Raw genomic sequence first — 13,866 nt, 5'->3', positions numbered from 1 at the left:
ATTAATCTGATCCTTCACATTATAAAGTTGTACGCGTTGCACTTGAGCTTTTATACAGATAGTAGCCTAACTCAGATGCGATCGCTCTCAAGTACATCTAGTCTATTAATTACTCATGCTGAAGGATTGTTTTCATAGCACTTTTCGTCTTGTCAGTGATATCATCATACAGGAAAAATAACCTGAGACAATATTCAGTGATGTCTCGGCACAATGTCAAATGCCTTTTATTTAATTCCGCGTTTTTGGCTCTCGGCTGAATGTTGCTGTATCTAGACGATTATGAAAGACTAAAATCCGACTCACAATTGAGCGAACAAGTTGCAGAAACTGACAGCTCTTAGTTTTGCGGGAAAATGTTTCTTTTTTCAGAGCTTTACAAGAGTGCCAGAGTCAAGTTCAAGTTCACGGCCACTTGATTTTAAACTCTATTTAACTTTATTTAAGCGTGAAAGGATATGGCATTATCCAAAGTTAAATCAAAAAATAAAATCTTACTTTATTAGTAAAGAAAATAGGCTACTTATTAATAACTTATTTATATTATGGCTATAAACTCCTAGTTTACAGTTTACATGATGTTTTTGCTCACTGAAAAACGCATGTACTTTTTTTTCTTTTAAAATGCTAAAACATTCAAGTCAGTTCTACAGATATGAGTTTGAAACGCCGAATTGTTAATGGAGAGATAATTCAGCGCTATCTGCTTATCTAGCTTTGAGATAACTGCCAGAAGTTTAGTTTAAAGATAATTTATAGTGTTAATAACATTAAAGCCTAAAAGTTGTCAAAGTTCACTAACAAATACAAGTGATAACATGGAATGAACACGACGCGTTGTAAAGATTGTACACTTGCACCACGTTTTATTATATCTGTATGCAGTAAAATTTTATCACAATAATGGAGAAAACACTTCTCAAACTTTAAACAAAAACACATATAACAAAACAAATGCCCCTGTTTAGCCCATTATTGTACATATTTATAGTAAAGAAACATTCTTTATAAATATTGTTTCATCTGTAGTAAGTAAATACCATAATTTAATTACAAATGGATAAATATGGCAGTCGATATTTACAAAAAGAAGGGTGTAGTTACAGATATTTAACCGCACGACATTAATTTGCCCCACAATCTTCCAAATATATTTCACAATTCAAACTTGCAAAGCACAAAACATCACAAGTTAAGCCCAGCAAACTAAGATATACATTCACAAGCAAATATTGTGTCTTTCTTCGTTAAATGTTGACTTTGGCACTCTTTCCAGTTAATAGTTGTTTAGTTTACAATCAGTTTGCCTTAATGGGATCACAATATTCATTATGATAATACAACTTTATGGTAATATGTGCACTAAAAAGTCCAGTTAGAGAAATAGCTACCATTGAAGGAACATCTATACACCAAAAACCGACAAAATCTATAACAACCATTAGGAAAGAGAGCGCGTAGTATGTACAAAAAAAGAGATGTTTGGTGCGTTTGCGCACGTTTCTTCTGTCGATGTAGGAATGTTATATCCTGCTGGACAAGAGCGTAATATTCAAGCGTTCGTTCTGTACAAGCTGTATATGGATCTCCTGTTTTTCTTTATCGGGTCCTCCTGGGATGGCACAGTCTTAAACATACCATTCACTGAAATTAGACGATAAACTGCTGTGGTTGTTGGAACTGTGGACCGCTGAGGAAGGCGACAGATTGTTGTTGCTTTGGGTCTCAGTGGAGGGAGACACCAGACCAGGGGGTGTTGAGGACTCATAACCAGAACTTGCCGCTGGCGACGAGTCGGATGCAGGTGGGGATGACTCGTGTACCTAAAACGCACAATTTGTTTTTATAATTAATGATCCTCAAAATGTTTATTGGTAAAAACTTGCTTTTGAGAAAACTCTGATAAATCAATTTGTTCAAAAGTACCTCTAGTGCCATTTCTTACTATTTGATAATACACTAGCAAATGCAATTTATAATTAAATATTCTTGATTTCTAACTTGATTTACTTATATTAGTCTACTAAGTGGTATTTACACGTTTTAAATGGCAAACTTTACGTACTTCTTACATTTGTGGTTTAAAAGAACATGGGGAAGTACCTTCATATGCTTTCGAAGAGAGCTGGGGTGAGTGTAGGACTTGTCACACATTTTGCAGAGATATGGTTTGTCTGACGTGTGGACGTGCATATGCTTCTTTCGGTCGCTGCTGTTCGCAAAGCGTCGATCACATCCCTCAAACTCACACTGAAATGGTTTCTCACCTGAGAAGGAAAACATCATAAACAATCACACGATTAGCGATTACCTAAAGCCTAGTCAGCTTTTCAAAAACATCACAAGCACATATTACAACTGAATAAACATATCAATGTATAGTTCTGCAACGTTGTTTACATGCAGTTGTTTTATTAGGCTTCTAAAAACAAACCCCGCATATATTTTGTCGCATTAAAAGCAAACATAAATGAAATTACGCGAGGTTATCATGTGCACGTAGTCGTAACACACAGCTATGCTTTACAACGACATAGGGGGTCACATAAACTCATCGACCATTATAATCATAAACGTGAAGTTAACAAAAAAAGAGAAAATCTAGAATGAATGAATCATAACAAACTCTACAATAATTTGGATTATTTAGCAAACTGCATAAATAAAACAAAATTCAAATAAGGGGGAACAGTCAACGCCATTTCCTATATGCAAGTTTTAGAATTTGTCAGCTCCACTTACTTAGCCATTTGCTTAGAAATAATCAAAATGCAATTAACACCTTGACAAATAGAAGGCTCAATACCTCCGTGTATTCTAAAGAGGAAATTGCTCAAATGTGCAACCCTGGTAATGGCCTGTCTAACACATACACTGACAGTGTAATGGAAAGAATAACAATGGGCCCACATATCGCTCATTCCTAAAGTAAGAAATATATTCTTATTTCGTCATTATAGTGTTGGAAATAGTCTGTATTAATTTTGTTAATTCTTATGTGTAAAGGCGCATGCGTATGTGTGTACCTACACGCAGTGTTTACATTTAGTAGCTAGTCATTGTAAAAAAAAAAAAAAAACTATAACCTAAATAAGGGTCCTTCTTTGGGTATATTTATGCATTGATTCTGATTTTAACAATAGAAAAAATACTCCGCTATCTTTCTAAAAACATACACAATAAACTGGAGAGAATTTCAAAATCCTGACGTAGTCAACCGGGTGCTCGAGTATTGGTCAACGCAAACATTAAACCGGTTGGAGAGATTTACGGCTGCTCTGTGCACGCGATGAGCCCTCGAGTCGCCTTTGACCCGTTTAAAGTTTATGAACCACAAACCTCGACAGTCTCTTACATAATTCACCACATTGTTGCAAAACATCGTATTTACTCCGTACAAGACCATGCATAATCTTACCAGCGGCGTTCACTTACACGATTTGAATACGTGTTCACAAGTATCTGCTTTCAAAGAGCTAAATCTACTTTTAACGTTGATCCAAGTATGCGCTCTCAAAGTCTAAAAATATATCAACCTGGCATAATAAGCTTAGTTTTGCAAGAACCACTATTTGCGATACTATTTTATGAGGCTGGTAAAATCTAGCTTCAAAACATATTGTTATTCAGTATAGCACAAGTAAAAATAAATATAATTACCTGTGTGTGTTCTTTTGTGTATCTTAAGGTTTTCTGATCTTGCAAAGACTTTGCCACATCCAGGGAACGGGCAGGGGAAAGGTTTTTCTCCCGTATGCACGCGGATGTGATTGACCAGTTTATATTTGGCTTTAAATGGTTTGCTTTCCCGCGGACACTCTTCCCAAAAGCAGATATGGTTGCTCTGTTCGGGTCCTCCAACGTGCTCGACAGAGACGTGGGTGACCAGCTCGTGCATGGTGCTGAAAGTTTTATTGCAACTCTTCTTAGGGTTGCTGAGCTGCTCCGGATCGATCCACTTACAGATGAGCTCTTGCTTAATGCACTGCTGCCTCATGTAGCGAAAGAAGGCACCGGGGTGATGGTGATGCGCTGCCATATTCATCCCCATGTTCATATTCATGGAGCCGTACTGGTTGTGCAGCTGGGCGGCCGAGTAAGGATCGGTTCTCGGACTAGAGACCTGGTGGTACTGGTCTGATCGCCCGAAAACCTCCCCTGGTAGTCCGAGTCGCATCTGCCCATTGAGCACATTTGGGGAGCCGTGAGATCCATGCTGTTCGTGAATGCCAGGGAACAGAATGTGGCCTTGGCTGTCTGTGTGAGAATGATGGAGCGAGCCGGCAGTGGGGCCGAAGAGTGCGTGCTGGCCTCCTGCCGGTGATGATTCCCCGAATCCACGGCTGCGAAAGAGAAAGTCCCGCGTGGAGTTAAACGGCGAGCTCGCATATGATGTGACATGAGCCGCGTGCGCACCCAGAGCCGCAGCGGGGTAACCGGGCGCTTGGCTCGTGAATGCAGAACTCTGTCCGGGCGAGAGATCGTGGTTCAGTTTGAAGGCGCCCATGTGCGCCGAGTCGACGAAGCTGTTTTGCGCTAAACTCAAGTCTCTGTCCTGCATCTCACTAGAGGAGTGATGATGTCTGGCAAAGGTGCCCACTCCCAAACCAGGGAACTGATGCCCTGCGTCCAGTAACATGTTTTCGTTGCGCAAAACCAATTCTCTTTCAAGCAGTCTATTCACGGCGCTTCAACAAAACATTTAAGAAAATGAAATAAAATAAAATGCGCTACGGTAATATTAACTTCCAGGTTTGACAACACGACATGAGGCGATGAAGTTCAATCCCCGCTCACAGGGCGAAAAAAAAGCTTTGCGTATTAAGTTAGACTATATTTTTCTTGCGGATAACTTGTTACTCAAAATCCCCAATGCAACGAAATGAAAAGATTCCTTTGCGTTTTTCCTTTCAAACTGAGTCGATGTCGTTGTTTGCGGATTACACGAAAATACGAGTCAATATCTTACTGAGCCTTCCTGGTTCTTGAAGCATCTCGAATTGGAATGTTTATTTCTTTCGCTTGTCTATGTTTATCTCGGAGGGTCCCTCTTTCTCAGTGGACTGGCACTACCTCCTCTTACGCCCCCTTTAACTGGAGCCCGGTCATTCATTTGACGCGCTCTCATTGGCCACCTCTCCTCATCAATCCCAGATGCCCCTCCAATCGAACGCACTGCTTTGGCAACTAATCGCTGATCGCCATCTTCCACTGACAATTACCGCCTACTTTTCGGAGAGCCTTTTCGGGGAATAGGTAGAGGGAAAGCAAAAATAATTACGCTTAATAAAACTGCTTAAAATCTGTAAATCAGTTGCCACACAGGCTCATAAAAGTAAGTGTAATCCATAGTTTTTGGTGGGTGTGTAAAACCTCGCGAAATGCTTAATGACAATGCTTTAAAATGCCTTTGATAAACACTCTGTGGCGCATCTTAATTAGTTACTTTGCCATAATCTAACAAACAGACAGGGTAGTGAGAAATAAATATAAGCTCACAAACCTTGCTTCATGTATTTTAACTTAATCTACAAGTATGGAATACATTTTTGCTGAATAATAACAACAACAACACAAACATTCATCTGTATATAGTTTTGTATGAATGCCAGGATCTGAATAAAGCATGTGATCATGTTTAGGCTATTGACTGACATCAAAAACAAACAAACGTGCATTCATAAATAAAGGTCACACTAGTTTATTGAGATATAAATCATACTATTAAAATATATTTAAGTCAGAAGACGAGTCAAAGGATTTATCGGTATTATATACGTCATTGGCATTAACATAATCTTTCTATGTAATTTTTAATCATTTATTGATGTTAAGAAAATCATAATTATGCTATATATTTTAATACAACTCTAGCAATGTATCAATATTAATTTCTTTATAAAAGAAACCGTATAAGTTACATTTTGAAAAACTTGAATTAAAACAACATTGCAATTATGACAATCTTCAGGCTTAGGCTATGTCTACATATCACCGTGACCTGCTCTTAAGCACAAAGAAACCTAAAACAGTATTTTGCATAGTATAGCGTATCCAAGACCAAAATCTAGCTCCGGTTGCATCCCCTTGTCAAAAAACACAATATGACATACCTTTAATTAAAAAAAAGAAAGAAAAAAACAATGACGTCATGAACGAGAGCCTAATACTTCCAAAAGAATAAATAAGGGAATCTGCATGGCTTAAAATCAAGTTCAGCGGCATATTGTGGTTGCAGAACTAGCGTGTATGCGTGCTTTTTTCTAGCCTTTGTAGATGACCCTGTCTGTAGCCTACACTGACAACATAGAAACCGTCAAACTGAGGTTATCCAAGCATGTGAACATGGATACGCTTTCCGGATTTCAGGCCAATGTACACCAGGGACCATTTTTGATCTAGGAAAAATCTTGAGACGAAGTTTGTTTTATTTTTAACATTTAGTTAAAGAAAGTTTACTTACAATTTCATTGACTCTAAGTCCCCCAGAGTCCCGTTCAACGCACTCCGGCTTTCCTCTCTTTTCTACGCTTAAAGCTGTAAATAATAGAGCGGACGACTTATAAAACTTTGGGAATTCTGTGTTCCTCAGCTCACAGCCATACTGTTTGAACGTTATGTACCATTCTTCCAAGACTATTTCTACCCTCTCCACAGGAAACACAGGATCTGATCCAAGTTCAAAGTCACGTCTGCCGACCTCTTTAAGAAGTTCTTTATTTCTCCAGAAAACCACAAAAACCTTTCCCCTTTTCAATGGGCAGGGAGAAGAAGAAAGAGAAATTAGACCGAGAGTGCAGTGGGCCTGGAACACACAGCCGCAGTTTTTGTTCTTCTTTTGTCATGTTGCAAAAAAAAAAAAAAAAAAAAAAAAAGAGGGGGGAAGTTAGAAAAGAATAAAGACTAAAATACACGCTAACTCGCTAACTCGGGCAGTGGCAGTACAGGAAAACTCTAAAAATAATTTCAAATATACATATACGTCAGTGACCGAATAACCTTTATTTACGTGTTATTTGAACGGAGAAAATCACAACTAATCTTCAAATACTTTAAGTCAGCGATCATGCCTCTATACTGACGGGAAATATAGGTTTCAATTAATGTTTAATGATCTTAGACAAAGCGACAAGGCATTTCTTTTAACTTTGACATCATCAATATGGTAACGCATTGTTGCTTACTTTTAGTGACCTTGGGTATTTTAAGGGTGTTTGACCTTCGACCCGTGGAAACCACATATGCTACCCTTTGAACTTATTAAGAAATCGTCTCTGTTCAAAGGTTTCAAGAAGGCAAGTGCTGCCTTCTTTCTCCGTTACATCGATTCGTAATAAGTGTCAACCTTTTATAAATTCAGAATTTTTGACATTCTCATTATAGACTTTTATTACAAGTTCATACACCTGTCTACTTTATTGTAAGTATATAAGCAATTAAATACTTATATTAATTACACTCCTAAATAAGATTGTCCATAGCAATTTAATGATAAACATCGCAAATCTAAATTTGAATGCATGTATATTGTTATGCTTCTGACACATTAACCGGCATAGATTGTAGTTCCATTCACCCTAAATTAAGACCCTTGACAAAGCTGACAGGCAGGATCAGGCTTTTGCAGGAAATCACGAAACTTTCAGTTTTAGTGCAGGTGCAGCTTACGTTACTTATGAGATATACAGTTTATAATTAGCGGAATATCAAAATACTATTATTACATTTTTCAAAGATTGATTAATACTGAGTGGAGAATTATATCTTTGTTCAACTAAAAGGTTCATACATTTTTTTAAATTAATTTTGGATCTTGAATTTTAGTACTGTTAGACGGGGTAATAGCAGAACATTTTTTTTAAATAAATTATTAAATAATAAATTATTATTTAATGTAAAAAAATGGCCTGTTATTTCTATCTTCTTTTGTTTCCAATTTACCTTTGGCAATTAAGTTTTAAAATAATTATTTTGAATTTGGTAAAACTGCCCTAAAGCATTTTAAAAATGTCTTTGAATTAAGACATAATAAATCAATGGCGTACACTTCCAGCTGAGTTCAACATGCACTCTAAAACAGCGTAGACATGCATCTCCATACACGTACAGCGTGCACAAATAAGTAAGGGACAAAACAAAGTGAAGAGTAATGTTTATTGAACTTTTTTTAGACAATTAGACTGACCAACTTCCAGTCATATATATATATATATATATATATATATATATATATATATATATATATATATATATATATATATATATATATATATATATGTGTGTGTGTGTGTGTGTGTGTGTGTGTGTGTGTCAGTCAGTCAAATGGCATTTTATTCAGTATTTGCACAGGAATCATTCAAGATCTGACAGTGCCCAGTAGAGTGAGATCTACAATGTTCAAAATACATCTTAATCACTGAACAAAATATTAAATTTTGACATGTTTTAATGATTAAGAAAAAATATGCAGTGATATTAATAAACTCAACCATGACAGGGGAGCACAGAATTTAACGTTTTTGTTGTGTTAAATTGTTTTGTTATTTTTTTTATTAAAGCACAAAACCTAATCGTTTTTTAAAATGTGTGTCATTGTATAATTATTTTTAATAATTAAGTTTTACATGTATACAGTCCAATAATTAAAAACAAATTATACTGTGTGTTTATTTTGCGCAATTTTAATTTTATTAACTTGGTTCCCTGTTTATCCGTAGTCAACAAAACGTATTACTTTGTAAAAATATTTAATTACATTTTAAATACGTGAACAGAGTTGTGTTTAATGACAGTATTTATTTGAATTACATTTCTAAATATAATTTGATCTGTGTGTGGGGGTGTTGCACAATATGCTCCGCGTGTGTAGTGTCACTGTTTTGTGCAAAAAGAAAAACAACATCCTTCCACGTGTGTGTGTGTCTCGGTAAACAGATTTGCCTGTAACTTTGTGAGCACAACTTTCTGGAGTGAACAGTGATGAAGAGAGTGAGGGGGCGGAACCCCGCTGAGCCTCTGCGCTGAAAGACAGCCAATCGCTTCGTTCTCTTAACTGCCAGTCACCGAAATCTGTCCAATACCCGCAGTGCCATTTCTAAACTCTATTCCCCACTGTGTCCTCCAACTGTTGTATGTTCTGCCAATCGCTTGAGGACAGAGTGGGAAAAGGAGCAAGCAGAGTTAGAGGCAGGACAAAAGAAGTTCTATAGACGGCCATATACATATATTTTAATGGTTTCAGAAGGCCCGTAGTTGGCGAAAACAATAGCGTTGAGCGTGGACATGACAGCGTAGTGATGGAGCCCCCTTTAAGCAAGAGGAATTCGGCGATAAGATTAGCGGATTTGGCATCGACTCAAGCCCTTCCTCATCAGAATATGACAGGCTTCCCGGGGATAGGGGGGCATCACCCGCACTCCCACCATGCCCACCTCCACCCTGGGGAGATGGGCAACGACCCCGGAGTGGCTCTCACTCCATTTGGACCCGAGCACATGGCACAGACCAATGCTCTCAAACTTAGTCCATCTCAGCCTGTTCAAAGCCATCCCGAAGCCCAGACCGCGGCATCTTTCACGTCTTCTCAGACTACAGTTGGTTTCCCCGTGGCTCACCCCCACACAGGCTACACCACCAGCAGGGACTTCATCCTCAGGAGAGAGCTCTCAGCCTCTGCTATGCATGCACTTGGCGACCAGCATAGTTCCGCCTCCTCCCCTCATCACCATGGCATGTTCATTTCCCCAACAGGTGCTTATGGGCACGCGGAAGGTGGTGCCCATCCACTTTTCTCTGGACTGCACGAGCAAGCGGCCCCAGGTGCCCACCACCACCACCATGCCCTCAACGGGCAGATGCGCCTGGGTCTACCGGGGGACATCTACGGCAGGCCAGAGCACTTCGGCCACAGGCCCGAGCACTATGGATCTTCTTCTCTGCACAGCTACAACTCCATGAACTTAAATGTGAACCTCGCCACGGCTCCTCACGGAGCCACGGGGGCGTTTTTGCGATACATGCGGCAGCCCATCAAGCAGGAGCTCATCTGCAAGTGGATAGACCAGGAACAGACTGCCAAGAAGCCCTGCTCGAAAACTTTCAGCACCATGCATGAGCTCGTCAACCATGTCACAGTGGAGCACGTTGGCGGACCGGAGCAGAGCACTCACGTTTGCTTCTGGGAAGAGTGTCCGCGCGAGGGAAAAGCGTTTAAAGCCAAGTACAAACTGATCAATCACATCCGCGTGCACACTGGCGAGAAGCCGTTCCCGTGTCCTTTTCCAGGTTGTGGCAAGGTATTCGCGCGTTCGGAAAATCTCAAGATTCACAAGAGGACGCACACAGGTTAGTGAAAATTCTTTAAAACTTTAGTCGTGTTTATAGGCGCCTGTTATTGAACGTGTTTGCTCTCCTTGGCGGGTAATCGAATTTTCTTGATATGTAGCATTTATTGGGGGAACAGAAACACTGCTCCGCCTCGTGCACAAATATTCATCTTCAAAAAGAAGGACGATTATTGGATTGTTTGTTTACTGTGCAACTTCTTGAGATCAACGTGCATAATGTTGCTATTCTTGTACGTAAAGGTTGAGCTTTTGCTGCTATGAGCTGTCAGTGTTCTTATGTTAGGCTACATATATAGGGAAAACTTGGAGTTACACTTTGTTGCTTAAGTTGTTCCTTTTGTTTTTGAGCAGTATATTTGATGCACGCGATTTTATATCGGTTGACATGCAAAATTTATCAACAGTTTAATTCCGTTCAACGTGTGTAAACAGAAGGAATTTAATTCAGGTGAACTAGACATGAAGTAATGGCTGAGTTTGCGGCACGTGTTTGTCTCTTAAAGCCACTGGGAACATTTTGTGAATAAATCCATACTAATGTGAATACGGAGAATAGGCCAGTCATGGGGCATTTTGATTTACCAAACTATTTTGGCATCTAGAGCGAGGAAGGCCTCTGCATAGGTGATGTGCATATTTAACTGGAACATTGTGTTTTTAACGTAAATACCTTCACCCAGCCATTAAAAATAAAAACACGTGAACCTTTTAAACTAGTCATTTGTTTTTGTCAGTAGTGAAAAAGTTGCAGGTTTTGTTTAGGGTCTCGAACTACCTTTTACTTTCACGCTGACGTAAAATGCGACCTAAATATGTAGGCTAGCGTGTCAAACCCATCCAGAGTACGTTTATATTAGTGTTTGTCTTGACTCAGCAAATCAAATGTCTAAAAAGTTATGTTTTATTGTATTAAGACTCCTTACAGCAACATAGCATTTGTACAACGTGTAATGTAAAGTTATGGCAATATATTATTTAGATATATTGTAAAGGCGGGACAGTTTTTGAGTAATTCTCCCCCGTCTTCAGTAGTTGACTCAGCTGCACATCCAGCAAAAACAATAAAATGACTTGTTGATGATATTTTGGCAAGGTTCAGTCAGAGAAAATGTGAGCATTTACGAAGTGGTTGCATATGTCATGTGGTGTTTCTGAACATTCAATATGTAATAGCACAGAATAAGTACTCTGAGGTTATAGTGATGTTGTGATTTTCAAAACGGCACCATATGCATGAGAATGAAGCATCCAATAGTTACTAGGCCTATCTTTTTTGCAAGAATGTTGTAAAATTGATAAAGAGACGTGTGTCTGATTTCAATATCTAAATGCTATCTTTTTACATTTGACAGGTGAGAAGCCATTCAAATGCGAGTTTGATGGCTGCGACAGGAAATTCGCCAACAGCAGTGACAGGAAGAAGCACTCGCACGTCCACACAAGTGATAAGCCTTACTTCTGTAAAGTGAGGGGCTGTGACAAGTCGTACACACACCCGAGCTCTCTGCGCAAACACATGAAGGTTCACTGCAAGTCTCCTCCGCCCCCTTCCGCCAACACGGGCTCTTCTTACCATCCCTCATCTACTACGATCGGTGATGCCCTTTCACCAAACCTAGATCCCCACAGGAACCGTTCGTCGAACCTTTCTCCTCAGGTGACCAACCTAAACGAATGGTACGTGTGCCAAGGGAGTGCTGGACCAAATAATCTACACACCCCCTCCAGTGATGTGCCAACGTCGGAATCCGACGACGAGGACTCTTTCAGACACACAGATCCAAGGGCAATGCTCTGATGTGTACAGCAAGGAATATATTCAATATGAATGGTCCACGTAAAAAAAGTCAGTTCGTAAAAGTGGAACACCTATGGATGTCAGTGGGTGAAAAGTTTTGCCCCCCAGTTTGCCCTTAAAACATGCTCAGAGCATTGATGCAATTTATGTTCCATATAATAATCACATCCATTATCAGTTGCAACTTGCTAGATATGAAACCGACTTGTCCATGTTTTTAAGATTTTACCTGACTTGTCATCAAATATCATGAGCTCAAAAGATGTGTCATGTTTAGGTCGTTTTTGTAATAATACATACCCTTTGTTGCACAAAAACCTTTTTATAGATAATTTTACACGTTAAATGTCTGAGGGGCAAAAATTGCTGTGACAATAATTTTGAGTTTTTACTTGTATATTGTCAGTGTCAAAAATGAATGGGTGGAGTTTTTGTTAAAGTTTATACAATAACTGTGGTCAGGACGGTTTTTGTGATATTTAAAATATTTAAACCTATATTTTATGCAAATAATTGTAACTCTGATTAAGGAGTACGAAATATGTCCACTGAGACCCTAAATAATGTATCGTTGATAGGCCTATCTCTGACTGATTTGTAAATATTATATGGTATTGATGCTTGTGAATGTTTTCGTAGCGTCTCAACGAGTTTTGTACATTGTAATTTATTTGCTGTTATTAATGTTGGTCTGGAAGTACAGATACACCAAAGAATAATATAATTTTGGTGAAAAGAAGTGATGCTTTTTATCGTGTTCTGTAAAAAAGGTCTTACTTGAATAGGTTGTATAATGTGAAGAATCGTTCGCATGAACCGTGTAGTTTTCTGTTGAGGTGCATGATGGTATTGATGGAAAAAAGTAAGAAGGTCGTGAAGAAATGTGATGTTTGTGTATAGATATATAAACTTGAATAAAAGGCAGGACGTGTAAATATGGTCTTTTCAGTAAAAAGGCCTCGTTTCATTCATTCAATAGTGTCTGTATCTTATTTAAAATGCAAGAAATCTGTCTTAATGCAATTAAAAACAATGTTGCGGCAAGAAGTTTTCTGTAAAAAGTCCCAGTCAAGCTAACAAAACAGAAATGTTTAACAATACACACTTTTTTTTAGACATTTTCCCCAGATTTTTCTTACAGCTTGAAAATATTCGCTGTCCATTTTTATCCTCCCAAAAGGGATCCATCACCTAACTAATAATGAACTTTATGAAAAGCGGAATAGCACAAAGCCATCAATACATGAATCATTCATGGGAATATAAGGCATAAAGCTATCTGACAATGAAAAGAAAGTTGTATGGAGAATATAAAACAAAGTGCCTTGTCTTCTTTCCTTCATTAAAACACAGTCACACTTCCAAAGTGCCCCCTGTCCCAGACTATAGACTCAGAACTGACCAGCGCAAGTGCTGCACCACTTCAAAGAGCCCCACATCAGAACGGAAGACTGCACGGTGCGTTAGGATTTCTATGGGTCCCATTTGAATATTTATGGTAGAAAAACTACTAACTGCGGCTAAATGGTCAATCATCAAAGCAGAAACCTCTCCCACGAACCGTCGTGCTCTTTAATATCAGGGCATTCGACACTTTGTATTGGAGAAGTAGAAACATAGGCATATTAAGCAATTCATGCGATGGGTAAATGTAAAAGTGTATCAAGAAGTTCTAAAAAGACTTTACTTTTAACTTGAGTCTTTAATTACAACAATAAAGAA

The 13,866-nt window shown here is 38.7% G+C and overlaps 2 protein-coding genes across 2 annotated transcripts; one reads left to right on the top strand and one right to left on the bottom strand.

The window, feature by feature from the left end:
* Positions 1-198: 198 nt before the first annotated feature.
* Positions 199-4,979, bottom strand: zic2a (zic family member 2 (odd-paired homolog, Drosophila), a). The gene is given in 3 exon segments (NM_131558.1): positions 199-1,823; positions 2,104-2,267; positions 3,661-4,979. Coding segments are annotated over 3 exon segments (1,338 nt in total). The 5' UTR covers positions 4,640-4,979; the 3' UTR covers positions 199-1,628.
* A 4,179-nt stretch (positions 4,980-9,158) lies between these two features.
* zic5 (zic family member 5 (odd-paired homolog, Drosophila)) lies at positions 9,159-13,099 on the top strand. Its single transcript, NM_205727.1, is given in 2 exon segments — positions 9,159-10,344; positions 11,699-13,099. Coding segments are annotated over 2 exon segments (1,494 nt in total). The 5' UTR covers positions 9,159-9,296; the 3' UTR covers positions 12,145-13,099.
* The last annotated feature ends 767 nt before the right edge of the window (positions 13,100-13,866 follow it).

The sequence above is a fragment of the Danio rerio genome, chromosome 9 (assembly GCF_049306965.1).
Source record: "Danio rerio strain Tuebingen ecotype United States chromosome 9, GRCz12tu, whole genome shotgun sequence".
In the NCBI taxonomy this organism is placed as follows: Eukaryota; Metazoa; Chordata; class Actinopteri; order Cypriniformes; family Danionidae; genus Danio; species Danio rerio.
Note: the sequence above shows the minus strand (reverse complement) of the source record. Positions and strands in the feature narration are given on the sequence as shown.